General features: G+C 48.6%; 1 protein-coding gene across 1 annotated transcript in view; it reads left to right on the top strand.

Annotated features, from left to right (window-relative positions):
- Positions 1 to 5,357: 5,357 nt before the first annotated feature.
- The window catches only part of ADAMTS14 (ADAM metallopeptidase with thrombospondin type 1 motif, 14), a 96,643-nt gene continuing 80,601 nt past the window's right edge, over positions 5,358 to 21,399 (top strand). The window contains exons 1-2 of the mRNA XM_006889041.1: positions 5,358 to 5,439; positions 7,616 to 8,058. Of these exons, the coding sequence (XP_006889103.1) occupies positions 5,358 to 5,439; positions 7,616 to 8,058 (525 nt within the window). The remainder of the gene's footprint in view (positions 5,440 to 7,615; positions 8,059 to 21,399) is intronic.

The following is a 21,399-nucleotide window of genomic DNA, read 5'->3' as shown; positions in this document are numbered from 1 at the left end:
TGAGTGGCCTCCCAGGCAGCAGACAGAAGGCTGGCAACTAGAACAACGACTCAGGAGGATCCCCGGTACACGCAGGCCAAGTGGGTAGAGCTGAAGGTCACAGGAAGGCTCCTGTGGTGGCATTTCAAGAGAGACTGAGAGTGGGTTGAGGTAAAATACCCCAGGATTTAATGCTGAGGAGGAAAAGCACCTCTCAGCCTCTGAGCCCTGTTCTTTTCAGTATAAACAAAACTAGAGAGTTGGCGGAGCTCTGGTGGCCTAGTAGTGAGGGCAATCCAAAGGCACTCAGTTCTAATCCTCCAGCTGCTCTGCAGGAGAAAGATGGACAATAAACGCTCATGGGATTTACTGCCTCTGAAAACCTGCTGGGAAGTTGGTTATGAGTTGATCCCAACTCAATATTAAACACTGACAACAACAGATGATTGGAACTAAAGGGCCTCTAAGTCCACTTCTAATCCAATACCCCATGCCAACTTTACTGTTGAGTAAACTGAGACCTTCCTCTGGTCACATAGCTGACCTCTATCTAAGGCACCTGTATTCTCCCCTGCAGTGTCAGAAACACACCCTCTATGAAGTACCAGCTCATTCCCTCCAAGTCTGTCCCCCTGGAAGAAAAATTGGGTGGCTGAAGGTGGGGAGAAAATAAATTTCCCAAAACCTAGGTGTTCTGACCTGCTTGGATATAGTAAAGTTTGCATTTCCACAGAAATTCACAGTTCATGTGCATCACTCCCCTGACCCTGATGATCCCCTTGGACAGGTGAGGAACTCACAGAAGCAAATGACTTGCTCAGGGCTGCTTGGCTTGTACTTAGCAAAGTTCAGTGAGGAAAATTCCACTTTTCAGCGTCTAACACCGAGTTCTGCAACTACTGGCTGTGAGGCCTGACTTGTCATTTTAGCACTCGGAACCTCTTCACTGGCTCTCCAGAACCTTGACACCACTTCACGTTGCTTACAAGCACTGCCACATGGCCCTGAGCCAGGTGCTGAGGTCACCAATATGAAGACCCCCCCAACCCCCCTTCACCCATGAGAAGAGAGAAAACAGGCAAGTGAACAACTGTGGAAGCCAGTAGGAAACATGCAGGAATCTGTGGGGGTTTTTTTTCCTTTTAGGGGTCCAGGAAGTCTCAAGAGACGTCTATTCAGAGAATTTCAGTGCACAAATCAGCTTCCTTTTCAAAAATCCCCACATCTAAGTGTCAGGATTCAAAACCAGGAAGTTATTTTGTTTTTTTTAAATGTACTTCACACAAAGATTTTTTATTCTACAGTCCTTTAAAAACAAACAACAAAACAAAACCAGCCTCATTACCTTCTTTCTCCAGTTCCCACTTCTGGATCGTTTGGAGCAGCACTGGTGTGCAGAATAGAACAAACACACCGGCCTTCTGTGGGCTGGGGCTGGACTCAGACTACTGACTGGTCTCAGCACTCACAGAGCATCATTGCTTCTCAGCACCACTCCCATTTCCCCACCTCTTGGCTCTTCCCACCTTGGGCTGTGGCAATTGCTTTGCTACCTGGACTGTAAATGGACAGTTATTATCACTGATTACTTCTGACCTGCCATAGGTCCTCGAGAGGCACAAAAGATCTATACGTGACTATATTCAGAACAGATCATCTGGGAGGCTGGATCTTATGAAGAAGAACGTGGCATCAGGATTGGAGGAAGATTCATCAATAACACATGTTATGCAGATGACACAACCTTGCTCACTGAGACTGAGGAGGACTTGAAGCATTTGTTGCAGAAGATGGAAGACTGCAGTTTTCAATATAGATTGCATCTCAACATCAAGAAAACTAAGATTCTCACCACCAGGCCAACTGGCAGCATCATGATAGATAGAGAAAAGATTGAGGTTGTTACTAATTTCATTTTGCTTGAATTCAAAATCAACACTTTCGGCATCCGCAGTCAGAAAATCAAAAGATGAATTGCTTTAGGAAACATTGATGTCAGGGACCATTCCAGAATGCTAAGAAGCAACAAGGTCAATCTAGAGACCAAGTTGTGCCATGGTTTTCTCAATTGCTTGTTATGCATCTGAGAGCTGGACAATGACTAATGAGAAGGATAACTGATGTCTTTGAGTTGTGCTGGAGAAGAGTCCTCAACATACCATGGATGGCCAAGAGAACAAACAAGTCTGTCCTGGAGAAGGTGAAGCCAGGTTGCTCCTCGGAAGCAAAGATTTTGAAGTTCCACTTCACATACTTTGGTTATGTTGCCAGAAGGGATCAGTCCTTGGAGAAGGACATCATTCTTGGAAGGGTGGAGGGTTAGCAAAGGAGAGGAAGACCTTGGGAGAGATGAATTGATATAGTGACTGTGGCAATGGGAACAGGTGTTTCAGAGACAGTGAGAGTGGCTTGGGATAGGACAGGGTTCACAGCTCTTGTTCATAGGGTCGCCATGTGGTATAGTATACCACTCGACAGCATATAAAAACAACAACAACAATCTAAAGGTTGGCAATTTGAATCCATCTAGTGACATCATGGAAGAAAAGCCTGGAAAATCTGCTTTTATTAAAACCACTGCCAAGAAAACTATGAACTGGCTCTCCACTATAACATGTGAGGTCATCATGAGTCAGTCACTCCATGGCAACTGGTTTGGTTTACTCTGCACTTTAGCACTCCATTGTGTTTGGATTATAGCAATAGAACAAAACAAGGGATTACTATGACAAAGCAGTTGCCAAGGGTCTAAAATGTTAAAGAGTAAGGATGTCACCTTGAGGACTAAGGTAAGCTTGATTCAAACTGCAGCAATTTCCATTTTTATTATGGTATTACAATTTTTAAGAATATTGAGTTTACCGTGGACTTCCAGGGGAATAAATAAATTTATCTTTTAAGAAGTGCTGCCAGGATGCTCCTTAAAGGCAAAGATGGTGAGAATTTGTCTCACATGCTTTGGGCATATTATTATGAGAGGCCAGATCCTAGAGAAGGACTTCATGCATGGTAGACGGTCAGCAGGAAGGACGAAGAGCCTCAATGAGATGTGTTGCTGCAGTGGCTGCCAGCTTAGCAATAACTGGGAGACTGACAGGATGGTGCAGGAGCCAGCAGTGTTTCATTCTATGACCTCATATGTGGGCATGATTAACTCCAGTGTCCATTTTGCAGATGAGAAAAACCAAGGCCCAGAACTTAGGTTTCAATCAGAGCTCTCTGACTGGAAACTAAGGGCTCCCAACCCATTTTACTCCTAGCAGGACTGCAGCCTCCTATATGGATCGAAGCTCAACAGCAAGAAAACAAATATTCTCACCACTGGACCAATTGGCAGCATCAGTATGGATGGTGAAGAGACTGAGATAGTCAAGTTTGTTTACCTGGCTCCACAGTCAATACTCTTAGTAACAGCAGCCAGGAAATCAAGAGACGAATCGCATTGGGAAAGTCAGCTGTGAGGGACCTCTCAAGAGTACTGAAGAGCAACGATGTCAGGCTGGAGACTAAGGTGCACCCGATCCAGGCTATTCGCAATTATGTGCTGTGCATCAGAGAGTTGGACATAGGGATGATAGAAAGAGAATTGATGCCTTTGAGCTGTGGTGCTGGAGAAGAGTGTTGAACATACCATGGACTGCTAGGAGAACAACAGTTTTGTCCTGGAGAAGGTGAAGCCAGTCTGCTCCTTGGAGTCAAGGATTCTGAAGCTACGTCTGACATACTTTGGGCATGTTGCAAGGAGGGACTGGTCCTTGGAGAGGGACATCATGTTTGGCAGAGTGGAGGGGCAGTGAAGGAGAGGAAGACCCTCGATGAGATGGATCGATTCTGTGACTGTAGTGGTGGGAATGAGTGCATTTGAGATGGCTAGGTTGGCACAGGATAGAAGGGAATTTAGAGCTCTTGTACATACATAGGGTCGCTATGATCAAAAGGGACTCGATGGCACATAACAACAACAGGATGCTTGCCAACTGCCCCAGTGGCCCAGTTGGCAGCATCATGATACCAGAAGAGATTGAGACTGTTAACAGCTTCAGCTTGCTTGGCTCCACAATAAACACTTGTGGTACCAGCAGCCAGGAAATCAAAAGACGAATTGCATTGGGAAAATCTGCTGTCAGGGACCTCTCCAGAGTACTGAAGAGAAATGTCAGTCTAGAGACTAAGATGCACCTGATTCAGACCATAGCCTTTGCAATTACTTGCTGTGCATCAAAGACTGGACAATGACTATGGATGATAGAAGAAGAATCAATGTCTTTGAGTTGTGGTGCTGGAGAAGAGTATTGAATATACTATGGACTGCTAGGAGAACAGATTCGTCCTGGAAAGGGTGAAACTAGGCTGCTCCTTGGAGGCAAGGATTTTGAAGTTCCATGTGACATACTTTGGGCATGTTGCAAAGAGGGAACCATTCCTTGGAGAGGGACATCATGCTTGGGAGGGTAGAGGGACGGCACAAGAGAGGAAGACTCTGGAAGAGCTAGATTGATTCAGCGACTGGCGTAATGGGGGTAGATGTGTTGGAAACAATGAAATTGGCTCAAGATAGAATAGGGTTCAGAGCTGTTGTACAAATGACTAGATGGTCCATACCAATAACTACAGGACGCTTGCTACTTCTTGCACAGGGAGGCTCAGAGTTGTAGTCTGCAATGTGGAGAGACGGGGTTGGGGGAGAGGACACAATGGTTAGTGTGGCATGGAGGCCACCATGAGAACCAAAGGGGCAGAGGTCCTCTCTTCCTGAGGCTCGGCGTCTTTCTCCCCAATGCACTGAGCCATACCTTAGCCAGTGGCTAGAACAGCGAACTGGTGAGAGGTGGAGAATCAGTCTCCAGGCCGAGCAAGGGAGGTGCAGGGGCCAGAGAAGAGTGATTTACAGAAAGAACACTCACCCTTTGCGCTGGGCGCCCCTATCCTGGCTCGCGTGGCACTTCCGATCTGGGCCAGGCCTCACGCCCCTCGGAGCCCCAGCCCCGCCCCCGGGCCTTGGCGTCCCCGTCCCGACCCGCTCCCGGCCCCGCCTAGCCCGGTGTGCCCACCCCCGGCCAGCCCCACCGCCCCCTGGCCCGGCTCCTGCCGAGTCCCGGAGCTTCATAGCGCGGGCGGACTGGCGGCCAGTCGGCACAGTGACGCTGGCGCTGCAGCCACTAGGCTCCCCCGCCTACAGCATCTGGAGCCCGGAACCAGCGGTTCAGGAGGCGACGCCGCACAGGGGGCTGGAGCAGGTCAGGCAGGAGCGGAAGACCGCGGAGGAGACGGCCAAGGAGGAGGCCCGCCGGGCGGCTCTCGGGCAGCCCACCGCGCCGCGCCGGTAGCCGGCCCTCTGCGCTCGGTCTCCCGCCCGGCCCGCGCCCCAGAGCAGCCACATGGCTCTGCTCCGCGCACTGCTCGCCTGCCTGCTGCCCCTGCATTGCGCGCTCTGCGCCGCGGCGGGCGGCCGAAACCCAGGTGCGTGCGGGCGCGCAGGGTCCAGGGGTGCACGCAGGACGCAGAGGCCCTGGGGAGCGTGACCGAGGAGGAGAGGGTTCCAGCGGGCGGGAGGCATGCTGGCGCTGAGGTCACTTTCCTTCTTCGCGTGCCACCAGTGCTGCCCAGGGTTTTCTCATCCCTTCCTGACACTGAGGGACAGAGAGATCCCGGACAGGGTTTGGAAAAGTGAGGTGGGAATGTTGAGCAGCTTTTTAGCGACCGTGTTTCTTTCAGTCTCAGTGTTACTCTCTACAGCTCTCTCTCAGTACCTGCTTCTCTCTTCTGTGTATCATTTCGTCTCCAACTTGGGTGCATTTTTGTGTGTTTGCCTGACAGACTAACTGCACCCAAGGGTGGCAGGTGGACACCCCATACCAAGGAACACAAGAGCACTCACCCTTATGCACAAAAGCACACGCACACACTTCCCTTCCGCCACCTGATCACAGGCTCACATACACACGCTCACACACACGCGCAGACACCCACACACTTTGCCCTAACCTTGCAGAGTGGGGTCACCCTGCCCCTACTGATGGCTCTGGACGTGGCAGGAAGCTCCATCTCTTTCCAGACAGGGTGCCTGCTGACTTCTGAGCTCTGTGCATGTACCAAAGAGGGTCCATTTTACAGTAATCTCATGGGTCTTCTGCTGGAATGAGTGAAAACAGGGAAGGATAAGACCCCCAGCCCATAACTACCTTGAGGCGATGTGATTGTTCAATCACATTGCTTCTGGGCTCTATCAGTGCTGTGAAGCAGGAGGTGATGTGGAAATGAAAATTCTTCTCCAACTCCTGTCAATGAATCACCAGTCCTGGAAGCCAGGGAACTGTCATTCCTGCCTGGCTGGCCATCTCAGGGAGAAGTGTGTGAGGACACTGGCGGCCACTGGAGTGCAGCCTGGAGCCTGGGGCCATGACCTCACACTCAATTCAGCCAGTAGGCAGGTCCCCTGTGCGCCTTCTTTTATTTTTGAAGATCTATATTTACCCATCTTGGGTCTGGGCCATGGAGAAAGCTCGGGCAACCTCTGTGCTGCTTTAAAAAGTTTTCTTTCTAAACTTGGAAAAACATAGAGCTGTGTCTTCCCTTCCTCTCTCTTCAGCTCCTCCTTTCTCTGAGGAGGCGTGTGCCCACTCCCATGGGTTTCTAGGTGTGTTTGTTTTGCCAGCTGCATTCTTGGGAACGTGGTGGGGGAGGGTCCTGCCCCTGGCAGGCTGGTGACTTCAGTCTCACTGGGAGGGATCTGGCTCTCCTCCTGCCCTGGGGGCTTTCATGGAATTTCACTTCTTTCCTAGGCACTGTTGTTAGAGTGACAGAGCTCTGTTTGCTATGTCCCTCCCTTTTTCTGCTAAAGTTTCAAAAGGAGTCCCTGAGCTGTGCAAATAATCATGTTGTACTAACCCAAAGGCTGGTGGTTTGAACCTACCGAGGAGTATCTCTGAAGAAAGGCCTGGCAGGTTGTCTCTTTAAAAGCCAAGTCCTTGAAAACTTTGTGGAGCCCAGGTCAGCTCTGCACGCATGCTGTCATTGTGTACCGTCGAGTCAGAACCAACTCATAACTGACCCGTGCACAGGTTTTCAGAGTCACTCAGCCTTCAGAGTTCCCATGAGGTCACCCTAATGTAACAGCATCATCTCCATGACAACTGATTTGGTTGTTTTGCATGTTTTTTGTTTGTTTGGTTTGTTTTTTTTAAAGTTTAAGATATCCTGAGGTTAGAGAGCACACGTTATGCCCATCAAGTATTTGAATACCACTCATCCAAGTGTAGGGAGCACTGGTGGCTTGGTGGTTAAGTGTCACATAGTCAACTCAAAGACATGTGGTTCAAATCCACCAGCTGCTTCTTGGGAGAAAGATGAAAAAGTCGCCCGTGTGATTTACAGCATCTGAAAACCCGCTGTAATGTCAGCTCCAAGTCAGTTCAACTCAATGGTATAACAGCAACAGCATCCAAGAGTAGAGCGCCATCCAGGGCTCAGGAAGCTCTGGAAGGAAGCTAGATGAACTTAGACTAAGGGGTCCATGCAGCAGACATTCAGATTGCTGGCTAAGAAGGGTTCCCAGTCTCCCGTTCCTTGGTATTCTGGGCTTCTCCTTACCTATGCATGCACTTCCCTGAAGTCACTCCTTGTTTACTTCCAACAGAACTACGCCTCTCTGGAAAGTTTCGTGACTACGGTGTGACAGTGCCCTGCAGCACAGATTCTCAGGGCCGCTTCCTCTCCCACGTGGTGTCTGGCTCAGCAGCAGCCTCAGCAAGAAGCACAGTGGTGGGCAGTGCACCTGCACCACTGTCACAGTCCAGACACCCCCGGGTGGCTCGCAGCCCCCCACGTCCTAATGGAAGGCCCCTACATCCTGGCAAGCTGGGACGCCACTCCCTTTACTTCAATGTCACTGTTTTTGGAGAGGAGCTCCACTTGCACCTGTGGCCCAACCGGCGGCTGGTGGTGCCAGGAGCCCCGGTGGAGTGGCAGGAGGACTTCCAGGAGCTGTCCCGGCAACCTTTGCAGCGGGAATGTGTCTACACCGGAGGCGTCACGGGCATGCCAGGGGCAGCTGTTGCCATCAGCAATTGCGACGGATTGGTAAGGGGAAAGCCTCTTGTCAAGCTGGGTTCTCCCACCCTCCCCACTCCCCCGTCCAGGCCCAGGCTGGCTGGGCCAGGCTCCATGGCCTCCTCCTTGGCTTCCCAGTGTTTGAGATTCCTGTGAATACGCTGTGGCCAGGGCCAAGTCAGGGACTGTGCTGCTTTCCAGAGAGAGCGCAGCCGATGCGGAGTAGATCAGGAGGGATGGCTCCTTTCTCTTGTCCATCTGTTCATCCATGTAACCAACCCATCCAGACCATGGTTTCCCTAGTTGACCTTTAAGGACCGACAAACCCAGGGCTTAGGAGGTGGACTCTGCTGGCTGACTACTGAGGTTTGCTAGATATGAGGACTTAAATGAGTTACTTAACCTCCCCTTGATTCATTCCTTTATGCACAAAATGACTATTCACTCTGCACATAAGTACGGCATGTGCCCGGCACTGTTCTAGGCACTGGGGACATGGCTGTGTCTGGGCAGGTGTGGTCCCTTCCCTCATGATAATGCTAAGAGGTTGGCCTGTCTGCGTTGTTGTTATTGTGTACCATCAAATTGGAACCAGCCCATAGCTGACCCTCTGGCAGGTTTTTCGGGGTAGTTCATCGCATGGGAGGAGATTGCCCATCTTTCTACTGTGGAGCAGCTGGTGGACTTGAACTGTGTGCCTTCGGAAGTGCAGCACAGCGTCTTGCCACTTGGCCACCAGAGCTCCCTCTGCATTGTTGTTGTTATGTGCCGTCGAGTCGTTTGCGACTCATAGCGACCCTATGCACAACAGCCCTAAACCCTGCTCTATCCTGCGCCAACCGCACTGCATCCGACACACCCATCCCGATTAACCCAGTCACCGAATCAATCCATCTCATAGAGGGTCTTCCCCTCCTGCGCTGTCCCTCCACCCTCCCAAGCATGATGTCCCTCTCCAAGGACCCGTTCCTCCTGGCAACATGTCCAAAGTATGTCAGACGAAGCCCCAGAATCCTTGCCTCCAAGGAGTAGCTTGGTTTAATCCTCTCCAAGATGAATCTGTTTGTATCAACTCTCGTTCTGTCCTCCCTAGTCATTGTCCAACTTTCTGATGCATAACAAGCGATTGGAAAGACCATGGCCTGTATCAGGCACACCTTAGTCTCCAGAGAGACACCGTTGCTCCTGAGTACTTTAGAGAGGTCCCTAACAGCAGACTTTCCCATCGTGATACTCTTTTTTATTTCCTGACTGCTGGTGCCAAGAGTGTTGACTGTGGAGACGAGCAAACTGAAGCTGTGAACAATCTCAATCTCTTCGCCATCCATCCTGATGCTGCCAATTGGTCCAGTGGTGAGAATCTTTGTCTTCTTGACATTGAGCCTCAGTCCATACTGATGGCTGCAGTCCTTGACCCTCTGCAGCAAGTGCATGAGGTCCTCCTCAGTTTCAGCAAGCAGGGTTGTGTCATCTGCATAATGCAGATTGTTAATAGATCTTCCACCAATCCTGATGCCACAATTCTCCTCATAGAGCCCAGCCTCCCAGATAATCTTCTCTGCATACATGTTGAAAAGGTATGGAGACAGGATGCATCCCTGGCGTACACCCTTCCCAATTTTGAACCATGCAGTGTTACCCTGCTCTGTTCTGACTACTGCCTCTTGGTCCAAGTATAGGTTTCGCATTAGAATGATCAAGTGTTCTGGGATTCCCATTCTTCTCAGAGTCAGCCACAGTTTGTTATGATCCACACAGTCAAATGCCTTTTCATAATCAATGAAACACAGATAGACATTCTTCTGGTATTCTCTGCTTTCAGCTAAGATCCATCTAACATCAGCAACAATATCCCTAGTACCATGACCCCTTCTAAACCCAGCCTGGACTTCCGGCAATTCTCTGCTGATGTGCTGTTCTAATCGTTTTTGGATTAGAACGGATCTGACTGGTACAGGAGGAGATTGTTCCGCCTTCTCAGCAGAGCATCTGGTGGATTTGAACCGTGCACCTCTGAGATTATAGTGCAGCTTCTTGCCACTAGGCTACCAGAGCTCCCTCTGCATTAGGCACTGTTATTCTCACCATCACTTTCTTCCTGGGAACTAATTTGTGTCAGAGCCAGCTCAAAAGTGACTCACCAGCATGTTTTCAGAACCAGCATTTTCTCCCATGGATCTTTCCCCCCAAAGCCTGCTGGCTTTCTGGCTACTCTGATTTTCCCTATCTTGGCACTTCCCCTGTCTCCACAATGCTGGGATTGCCCCCCACCCAGGCCAGTTGGCTCTGGATTGCAAACCAGAAAGCCACGGGGTGGGTTCTCGCCTTCACTTTCAGCTCTCACTGAGCTGCCTTCTGTTTGCTGCTGGTTTTCAGTGAGGGAGACCAGGCCCCCAGGATTCAGCACGGCAGCCCCTCAGCCTCAGTGGGCAGCTCTTCATGGCTCTCTACTTTGTCAGTGACAGCAGTTATGCACCAGTGTGTCCCAAACAAGGATCTGCCTACCCTCTGACCTTTAGCTTTAAGAAGGGTGAGTTAGACAGGATGGCTAAGGGGATGGGTTCTCTCTCACTGGGATAGGAGGGCCTTCTCACTATCTCCATCCTCCAGAGGCATCTTCCTGATGACCTTTGTCACCACCTTTGTCTCGGCTAGCATTTTGGGTGTTTCGTGGTAGAATGCTTGCCTTTCGTCCACGGGGCTCAAGTATGGCTGCCAGCCAATGCACCTCAGGTGTAGCCACTACTCATTTGTCAGTAAAGGCTTGTGTGTTCTTGGATGCTAAGAGTTTTAGAGGAGCTTCCTTACTAAGAAAGACTAGGAAGAAAGACATGGCAATCTATTTCAATCTGAAATCAATCAATGAAAGTTCAGTGCACCATAATGATCCAATCATCTGCTGATCTCAGGGCAGGCAATGGGCAGCATTTTGTTCTGTTGTCCAGGGTGTCGATGGCCGATGTGACAGAATCTAACAATAACAAGGAAAAATTTTAGACATATTCATCCCATTCATCTCCCCACCATGAAATTGTACTACCAGCATCCCAATCTCTGCCTTTGCTTTCACATGGCCCTTTCCCTCTATGTTTGCTTCTTTTTGTGTCTCTTCTCCTCTTTCTATTAGGACATTGGACATACAGATTAGGCCTCATTCGATTCCAATGTTGCTTCATATTGTTGTTTACCTTAGAGTTGGAACAGACCCATAGCTAACCCTCTGGCAGGTTTTCAGAGGCAGTTAATCACAAAGATAAGACTGCCCATCCTTCTCCCACAGAGCAGCTGGAGGCCTTGAACCGTGTGCCTTCGGGATTGCAGTGCAGGTTCGTGCCACTAGGCCACCGGAACGCCCTAGCTTCATATTATCACACTTTTAGAAAGCTATTTCCAAACAAGATCACCTTCCCAGGCCCCAAGGATTAGGACTTCCACATTATCTTTTAGGGAGCAAATTAAAGTTGTAATACCCCTGCTTCATAGCAAGAAAAGTTTCTTCCTCCTCGGCAGAGCGAGACACTCACTTGTAGTTTTAGCATCTACTTGATTGGTTTGTTGGAGCACAGTGGACTCTCAGCAAATTAGAGTGGTGATGGTTTTTGTGTCGAAAGTGGTAATATTTGAATGGGCCCTTGATGGATGAATGGAAATTTGTTGGGGGCAGAGGGTGGGACGTAACTCCTTCCAGGAGGAAACCTAGAGCCAGGAGTTGATGTTAGAACTGAGGACACTGTGGCTGGGTGCCATCGAGTTGACTGCGACCCACAGTGACCCCATGAGCAACAAGTCTGAACTTTGCCCACCTGCCTGGTGGCGTGCTCACCGTGTCTGACATGCATTGCTGCGGTCACTGTGTTGGTCTGTCGAGTTGGGAGTCTTCCTCTCTTTCTCTGACCCCTTCACCTTCCCCAGAATGATATCCTTTTCAAAGGACTGGCCCCTCCTATTCTGAGGATGGAGCATCTTAAAAATGCAACCCAAAAGAAGTGCTAGGCAGGTTGGGCTAGCTGACTTTGAGGGAAAGGAAGACAATACGAGTCAAGGATGGGCCAGCCAGCTCTAGTTAAAGGGGCTGGACTGACAGTTTTGAGACATTTTGCATGGCTGGGTGACCCTGTGTAAGTTCCTCTCTCTCTGTGGGCACTTGCATCCTTGGTGCCTGGAGGAGGCTGGCCTGGATGAAGTCAGGCCTTTTCCAGCTCTGAACTGTCTATGACCAAGCCCAGATGGGGGAGTTTGAAACCTGGGCCCTATAACTGGACTCTTCCCTTTTTTGATGGCTATGGGGGATCTGCTGGTGCTAGGCCTAGGCAGGGCTGCAGAGGCAGGAAGAGAGGAGAACATTCCTGTGTGAGATTCATGCTGAACAAGCCCAGCTCTCTGGACTAGTTTGTTGCTACCTGGCTTCGCAGCACTCTGGTGAGAGAGAAGTGCCATGTCTAAATGGGTGGCTCCGTCTCCATTCCCAACTGGAACCTGCAGTGATGGGGAGAGACTTGGTACTCCCTTTCTCCCGTCTTACAGAGCCCTTCGCCCTTGGTTCCCTGAGATGCTGGGGAATGTTATATACACTGTAGTTAGTTCATGCCTGAAAGTGGTTTCCCCTCCCACCCACTTTTCTGGAGAGCCTTTGTGTATCACAGCTGGTGGTGGTTGGCGGGGAGTGAATCCCAGGAATGAGGAAGTAAGAGTCCTTGCCCTGGATAAGTTCCTAGACTAATGGGGTCCCAGACACAGAAGCAGACAGGCTGCAATCCTGTTTAGGTACCATGGCGAGACCAATTAATTTTGACCAGAGCACCTGGGAAGGCTCCCTGGAAGAGGCAGTATTAGCTCAAGACTAAACAAAATAAATCTAAAGGAGAAGTTTGGGGCTTCTGGCCAGTGGAGAGAACATCTGACCCTGGCAGGCTTGAGGATTTTGAGAACCAGAAATAAAGGATGTGGCAGGAGGCCTGGTTCTATTCCCCAGATTTCTCCTCTGGGATTAGCAGCAGCTGCGGTGGGATGCTATCTGGCCTGAGAATCCCCAGATCGGGTAACCCAGTGGGTTACCTCTTCACAGAGCCTTCTTTCTCTAGGGTGCCCTGTCAGTCAAGCCAGAGCTCTTCCCCTTACCTGTGACACCCTCTCAGGTCCACTGTCTGAGTGCCTGTGGGCAGAGGGGGGCCTGGGTCTTCTTGAAGTGTCAGCCCCTCTGCCAGTGTCTGTGGCCCTGGATTCCTGGGAAGAACATGGGCACTGAGAACGGAGTCAGTTCTCTGTGGGTTCTGGAGGGGTATGGGGCACAGGGTTCAAGAACGTGGTCCTTACTCCCAGGTGAGATGGTGAGGCTCCTCTACCACCCAGACCACAGCCTCCTGCAGGCCTGCTCTGTGCCACTTTGCCTCCTGGTGCCCTGATCAGGCTGTCCCTGCAGTGGCGGGATCCAGTATTTTGAGTCACGAATCGGCCTGGTGCAGGAGCAGCCACACTAGTAAGATTTGTCAGCATCTGGTTCTGCTTTCTCCTCGGCAGATCCCACATTTTGATGAGTTACATCACATGGAGCCCTGGCAGGCTGTGTGGAGGGCAGGGGCAGGGGCCACCAATTCTTCGAGCTCTATTCTTCTGTCTCTAGAATGGGTCACCTTATAAGGGCTAGAGGCTGACAGCTTAAGGGTATGGCATTTCTCTCTGGGGTGATCATATGTTCTTAAATTCATTGTAGTGGTAGCTGCACGACTCTGAATACACTAAATCCATTAAGTGGTTCACATTAAATGAGTTAATTGTATTACGTGTGAACTAGATCTCAGTAAAGGGAAGGGCAGAGGGTCGGCGAAGGAGAGGAAGACCCTTGACCATGTGAATTGACATGGTGACGGCTACAACGGGCTCTTGTTTGTCAGGAAGTGTGAGAATGGTGCAGGATAGAACAGGGTTCAGTCTTCTGTTCATAGAGTTGCTGTTAGTCGTACTGACCCAACAGCACCTAACAGCAACAGCAAATAAAGCCATTACCAAAAAATAAGAAAAACGACAAAACAGAAGATGAGATCTCAAGACTTGCCTGTGAAGGTTACTTCAGTGCATTTTCAGAGGCTGTAAATAGCATGGGAAGAGAGTGCCCATCTTTCTCTCTTGGAGCAGGTGGTGGTTTTGAACTGCCTGCCTTTGGATTGGCAGTGCAGCTCCTTACCCACTCAGCAATCGGAGCTACTTTACAGACATAATGTGCTGGAAAAGACATGTAATTGTGAGGAGACCAGCATGGGTCAAGGAGAGCTGCTTTGCGACTTTCTGTGGTCTCGAAAACTCTCTGTGCATAGATTCCTCATCTGCAGGAAAACAGAAGAGCAACTGACTAGGGGTGTTTCGGAGAATTAAATGTGTTACTATAAAGTGCAGGTTTGCTGGAGGATGGGGCCTTGAAAATTGGGGACTACTTTATTGAGTTCTGGAGGCCTGTTGTTGTTGATTACCATTGAGTTGAACCCAGAGCTGACCCTTTGGTGGGTTTTCAGAGGCAGTTTAATTGCACAGGAGGAAATGGCCCATCTTTCTCCTAGGGAGCAACAGGTGGTTTCGAACCATGTGCCTTTGGGATTGCAGTGCAGCTTCTTGCCTCTAGGCCACCAGTGGTAAGAAGTTGTTCTGCTAATCCAAAAGCATGCAGTTCAAACTCACCATTTACTCTGTGGGAGAAAGGTAAACTCCTCCCATGCAATTTACTGCCTCTCTAGCTATGAGTGGTTCCAACTCCACAGTACACAATAACTATCAGTAGTAAACCACAGTGATAAATAATGAAAATATTGTCAGAGTCCTTCCTACTGAAGGGATACATGGCTCACTGTGTTGTAATTACCCTGAGGAAGGCTTCAAAGATTATGTCCAGGAGCTGAGGCTACCTCTGGAGCCTCGCGTGGCCAAAGGCTTTTCCCCTCTGCCTCTTTTACAGAATGCTTGTGCATGAGAGAGTGAGTATTAGTTACCATGTGGTCTGCAATAATTCTAGATGCCTTCCAGAATAGCAGAAAGCCAAATGGACCATCTGCTAAGAATCATGGGTGGTTGTCCCAGGCCACACCCTGGGATGTGGGGATGAACCTCACGTCTTCATGCCCATAGAGAAGGGTTGAAAGGAAAAGCTGACGTCCTCATAAGAAAGCACATAACAACACAAACCACACAGTGCTTTTGGGGAATGCAAGAAAGCACGATGAACTCAGTGGATAGTCACAGAATGAAAGGTCTTAGGAAAGTTCCCTGGAGAGGGGGCATTTGGGATAGGTTTCAAAGGATCAATAGGAGTTTTTCCAAGACAAATGATAAAAAACATGAACATTAAAAGTTTTTTTTTTAATTATAGTATAAGAAGTATAGCAAAATTTGTCATTTTGTCCATTTTCAATGACATTAATTACACTCACAATGTTGTGTGATCATAACCTCTGTCTAATTCCAAAACGTTTTCATCACCTCAAAAAGGAACTGGGTACCCGTTAAGCAATAACCCTCTACTCTTTTCTTCCTCTAATCCCCGGTAACCACAAATCTACTTAGGTTTCTATGCAGTTGCATATTTCAGATATTTCATGCAATATTTGTCTTTTTGTGCCTGGCCTATTTAGCTCAGCATAATATTTTCAAGGTTCATGCATGTTGCATTATGTGACAAGCTTCATTTCCGTTTACAGCTGAAATAATACTCCATTGTATGGCTATGTAATATTTTGCTTATCTGTTTTTTGATGGGCACTTGAGACAGTGAAGGACAGTGAAAAGGTATTGATGATAATGCTATTAGATGCCTAGTGAATGCTACTAGATACCTATCTATCTATCTGAGTATCTGCTTTGAGTTCTTTGGGGTGGCTGCCATTGTTCGATTATGTGGTGATCCTATGGTTAACTTTTTGAGGATCCGCCATATTTTTTCCTTCAGTGGCTGAACCATATTATATATATGCCCATAGCAATGCGTGGGAGTTCCTGTTTCTCCACATCCTTGCCAATATTTGCTATTTTCCCAGTTCTGATCCTCCTCTTGGCTGTGAAATGGTATCTCACTATGATTTTGATCTGCATCTCTTCAGTGATTAATGACGTTGCATCTTTTCCCCCCATGCTCTTTGCACGTGTCTATCTTCTTTGGAGCAATGCCTAGTCAAGTTCACTTTTTTTAATTGAGTAAATTGTCTTTCTGGTTTATGAGTTACATTTTGCAGGAAGGAGAATTGTACATCTTCTAGCATGTAGGAAATGGCAAGTCGTCCCACCTCCCCATGGAAAGAAAACCAAAAGTCCAAGTTCACAGACATCAATTTGGACCACAGTGACCCTGGAGGACAGTGTAGAACTGCCCGCAGGGTATCCAAGGCTGAAAATCACCACAGAAGCAAACTGCTCACCCTTCCATGAGCATGACCTGTTTTCATATATTTTCAACGAGCCACTGGTGGATCCAAGCCATTGATGATTAGATGCTGAATATTTTGACAGCTTCAGTACCAGGGCTCCTTCATGGGAGAGGAAGGAACAGCAAAAATGTCTGAGAAATTGGTCTCATCTGGGAGCTTCGGCTTGCTCTGGGGTCCTGGGAAGGCACAGGAGGTGTGTGAGCAGTATCACTGATGAAACATTTAGGACTCACCTTTAGAGGGGCCTGAGGTCCACATCTGCATCTTTTCAGCGCAGTGCATGAGGAGAGACATCACATCTGTCACTCTTCCCCTGGCTGATTGTTCATCTGCTGCTAGGTCAGGATGGCATGCACACCCCTGGGGCCCTGCTGTCCTCTGGCAGGTCTTTCAGAACAGCTGTGGCCAGGGCCATGGGATGAGGATGCTTGCCTCTGCCCTCAGCATTCCTGTCACGGGCATGTTTGTGTCTGCAGTGTTCCCACCCTTCCATGAGTGTGACCTGGTTTCATATATTTCCTATTCATATAACCCACCTTTCCTTGAGAAATCATGGTTCAAGACTCTCTCTCTCTGAGTCTACTTTATAAAACATAAGCTTATAGAATGAAAGTAAGGGATTGCTGGGAAGAAAGGGTAACTACCAAGACCCAAAGTGACCTGTGAGGGTGACCAGGGGTCTGAGTGGGGAAAGTGGCCTGCAGCTCCCTTTTGTTCTTCATACAGTGCTTCCTCCATAACCCCTCTTAACTGTGGGGGATGTCAGGCTTTGGAGGTGGTGGTGCCAGTAGTGGTCAGGACAGGAATCTCTGACCTTAAAAATTCCAGGAGGCCAGTTGACCAGGTTTCTCTGGAGAGACAGCTGCCGAAAGGGTCCTTATCCCCTTGGTAACCAAATGGCTGTATCAGGCACTCACAAACCAGCCTGGAGCTGGAGGACTAAAAACAACAGCTTCTTTCTCAAGACTCTATGGTTTCGCTGGTGTCTCAGAGCTGTGTCTGTTCAGCTGGAGGATTGGCTGACTTGGCAGGTCCAAGCTGGTCTCATTCACAGGTTTTGCCATTGATGCTGGCTGTTGGATGGGCATCCTTGCTTTCTCTCCATGCAACGTCTCCTTCTCCAGTCGGCAAGTCAGGCTTCTGCTGTAGTGATTCTCAGGATAACATTCCCATGAGGCAAAGATGGAAGCTGCAGGGTCCTTCAAGGGCTGTTGTTGTTGTGTGCCATCAAGTTAGAACCAACTTGTAGCTGACTGTCCAGGGGCTGTAAATTGCAAAGGAAGAGATTGTGCATACTTTTCCCTTGGAGCAGCTGGAGGATTTGAACCTCGTTCCTTTGGGTTGGCAGTATAGTTCTTTACCACTAGGCCATGAGAGCTCTGCCCATGCTATTATTGTAGTTAGGTGCCATAGACTTCAACTTATAGTGACAGCTCGGAGCAGTAGCAGATCTAACCTCACTGATCCTGTGCCATCCTCACAATTTTCCCCTGAGCTTAGCCTTGGAAGTTGCATAATGTCTACTGCATTCTGTTGATCATAGAAAGTCATGAGCCAGATTAAACGTTTTAAAGGACTTCAAAATGGCTCAAATGAGTCAGTTACTGCCAATGTAAACAAGGCCTGTGTGTGAGGCCTCACATTCAAATCCTTTGACCATGGTATTTTGACTTAGCAGGAGACAAACATGGAGTCCTGGTGATGAATCATGTTAAATGTTGGTCTGCTAAACAAAACATTGGTGATTTGAATCCACCAGCAGTCCATGAGGGAGTCCTGAGGTGCACAGCTAACACAAAGGTTAGACTCCTTGGTGACTGCAGGAGAAAGATGGGCAGGCTCCTCCCATGTGATTCACTGCCTCTGAAAACCCGCTGAAGGGACAAGCTGTGAGTCGGTTCAGCCTTGGAAACAAAATAGAACATCAGCTATGTTTCAACTTGATGACAATGAATTTTTGAGTGAGAGTTTCCTCATCTGTGAAGTAATGTGTATCTCCCTTGTGGTTTTATTGGTTAAAAATCGTATACTGGAGAGACATTATGCTAGGACTGGAGAGCATTATGCTGAGTGAACTAACTCAGTCCCTCAAGGACAAATATTGTATAAAACCATTATTATAGAATGAGTATAAGGATCCAAGGGGGTGGGGGAGGGTGGAAGCAGAGGGATGAGGATGTGTACGGGGAGGGGGGATTAATCATGGGGTGGTACAATTTGACGGGTGGGGGTGAGGGAAATTGGAAGAATATGTTCTGGAAAACAATGTATTCCAATTTTGTAAATAAACTTGTATAATAATAAAAAGAAAGAAAATCCATGGTAGAGGCTGAAAAAAAAATCATGTGCTTAAAGTACTGTCACAGTGCCTGGAACAATAATGAGACGTTATTATGAAAAGATGCTCTGGTGGCATAGTGTGTAATTGGTTGCGCTTCTAACCAAAGGATCAGGGTTTGAAGCCACCAGATGCTACTCCATGGGCTAAAGAGGGACTGTCTCCTCCTCAGATTTAAAGCCCAGGAAACCCGATGGAAGGTCACCAGGAGTCAGGATCGACTCCCTGGCAGTGGAGTCTTGGGTTAGGGAGCTCTGATGGTGGTAAGGAATTACAGGGTCAACCTAAACAAATGCGGTTCAGATCCATCAGCTGCTGCACAAGAGATAGATGGGCAGTCTCCTCCCATGTGATTTACTGCCTCTGAAAACCTGCTGGAGGGACAGCTGTGAGTCAGTTCTGATGGTACACAACAATAGAAACATTCTTATTACAATTGTTGTTGCTGATTTCTTGACATAAATAAGGGTCTAGGGCCTGCCTTGGGCAAGTTTGTTTCCCCGATAGTGGTTGGCCGCAGTAATGCTCTCACTCTTGCTCCCTGGAAGGCCCCATCCTGTCGGGGCCTCCGTCTGTCTGCACGGAGTCTGAGGTCTGGATCTTAGGTGCTTTTCCAGTCACCAAAGCCTTGTGGGCCCCATAGGCCCTGCTTTGCTGTCTGCCCTGGATTCAGAACTAATTTATGACATGGAGTAAGAGCCAGACGTCACCTCATAGCTGGGGCTCTGGGGCAGGACCTTCCTTTCCAGCAAGTTCCAGTGTGGGGGCTCCCCAGGCTGGCTCTATTCTTCCTCTGAATCTTCAGGGGTGGCTGCAGGGAGGCGACTTGTGGGCTCCCCTGGGACTGTTGAGTGGGATGGGGGTTCTGCCATCTCTCCATCTGCCTCCCAGATGCAGCGTGAGAATTTTCTTGCTCCCTGGCCTCTGCGGTGGAAAGTTCTCAAACCACCTCCAGGCCGAGCATTCTGTTCTCTGCATGTGATGTGAGCCTGACCTCGCCTGGAGCCCTGAGAGATGATGATGATGATGATGATGATGATATTCACTGACCCGCTTCATTTCTGGCAGACCACATAGCTCCCTATCAGCACGAGTCTAGCAGCTTCAGATCATCTCACGTTATGAAGACTTCCAGTCCTGGCTCTCATTTAACAATTTGCCATGTGTTTGGTCTCAATGGTGGACAGATGTGGCTGGAAGAAACCTCCTGGGTCATTTCAATTTTCAGAAAAGGAAACTGAGAGGCAGAGAGAGGAGAACTTCCCCCAGGCCATGCAGTGGAAGGTCTCTGGTGCCCAGTGCTGTGCTTCTCCCAGGAGCCCACCTGGCTTCTCCTGAGTCAGGTGTAAAGGACCGTGGTCCGTGGGGATACCAGTGGATATCTCTGCTGTTAACTGGAAGATCTGCACTTGTAATCCATTCAACCACACTTCCGAAGAAAGGCCTGTGATCTACTTCCACAAAATCAACCATTTAAAAATCTTTGGAGCAATTCTGCTCTGAGCCCTGTGAGTTGGAATTGACTCCTAGGCAGTTTAGCCTGTAAGGAGTTGCAATGCTAACCCAAAGGCTGAACCTCTCTAGAAGTTCAAGTTCACCAACAGCTCTACAGAAGAAAGATGGACAAGTTCCTACTGTGTGATTTTAACCTCAGGAACCTGCTGGAGGGTCAGCTGTGAGAGCCTTCCACCCAACTCATTGGCAATGAGTTCTTATTTTACAAATAAATAAGACCGGTTATAAATAAGGACACAGGGTGTGATGGCCATGGTGATAGGCAAGATGATGCAAGATGATGTTGTTGGTACGTGCCATCAAGTCTCTTATGACTCATAGTGACCCTATGCATAATACCTCTGAACCCTGCTCTATCCTGAGCCAGTCTCACTATTTCTGACACACCCACCCTCATTACCCCAACTACTATGCCAATTCATCTCCTCCAGGGTCTTCCTCTTTTACACTGGTCCTCTATCCTTCCAAGCATCATATCCTTCTCCAAGTACTGGTCCCTCTGGGCAGCATGCCAAAAGTATGTCAGACGGAGCTTCAAAATTTTGCCTCCAAGAATCAACTTGTTTTCACCCTCTCCAGGGAAGACCTGTTAGTTCTCTTGGTGGTCCATGGTATGTTTGAGACTCTTCTCCACCACCACAACTCAAAGACATCAATCCTTCTTCTGTCACTCTTAGTCACTGTCCAGCTTTCTGATGCATAGCAAGTAATTGCAAAGACCATGGCCTGAATCAGATGCACCTTAACCTCTAGACTGACATCATTGCTCATCTGCACTCTGGAGAGGTCCCTGATAGCAGATTTTCCTAATGCAATTCACCTTTTAATTTCCTGGCTGCTGGTGCCAAGAGTGTTGATTGTGGAGTCAAGCAAGCTAAAATTGTTAAAAATCTCAATCTCTTCTCTATCTATCATTGTGCTGTCAATTGACCTGATACAGGATAGTCATGACAATAGTTTCCGAGTGATGAATGGTAAAAGCAGTAGCTCCATGTTTACTCTCCTTCTATTTCTCTGTGTGTGTGTGAGTGCTCAAGCGTGAATGCACACGTGTATGTGTGTGTGTGTGTGTGTGTGTGTGTGTGAGAGAGAGAGAGAGAGAAGGAGAGAGAG

Source organism: Elephantulus edwardii, unplaced genomic scaffold (assembly GCF_000299155.1).
Source record: "Elephantulus edwardii isolate Elephantulus edwardi_28Jun2011 unplaced genomic scaffold, EleEdw1.0 scaffold00074, whole genome shotgun sequence".
Classification (NCBI taxonomy): domain Eukaryota; kingdom Metazoa; phylum Chordata; class Mammalia; order Macroscelidea; family Macroscelididae; genus Elephantulus; species Elephantulus edwardii.
This window is presented reverse-complemented; position numbering and strand designations above follow the sequence as displayed.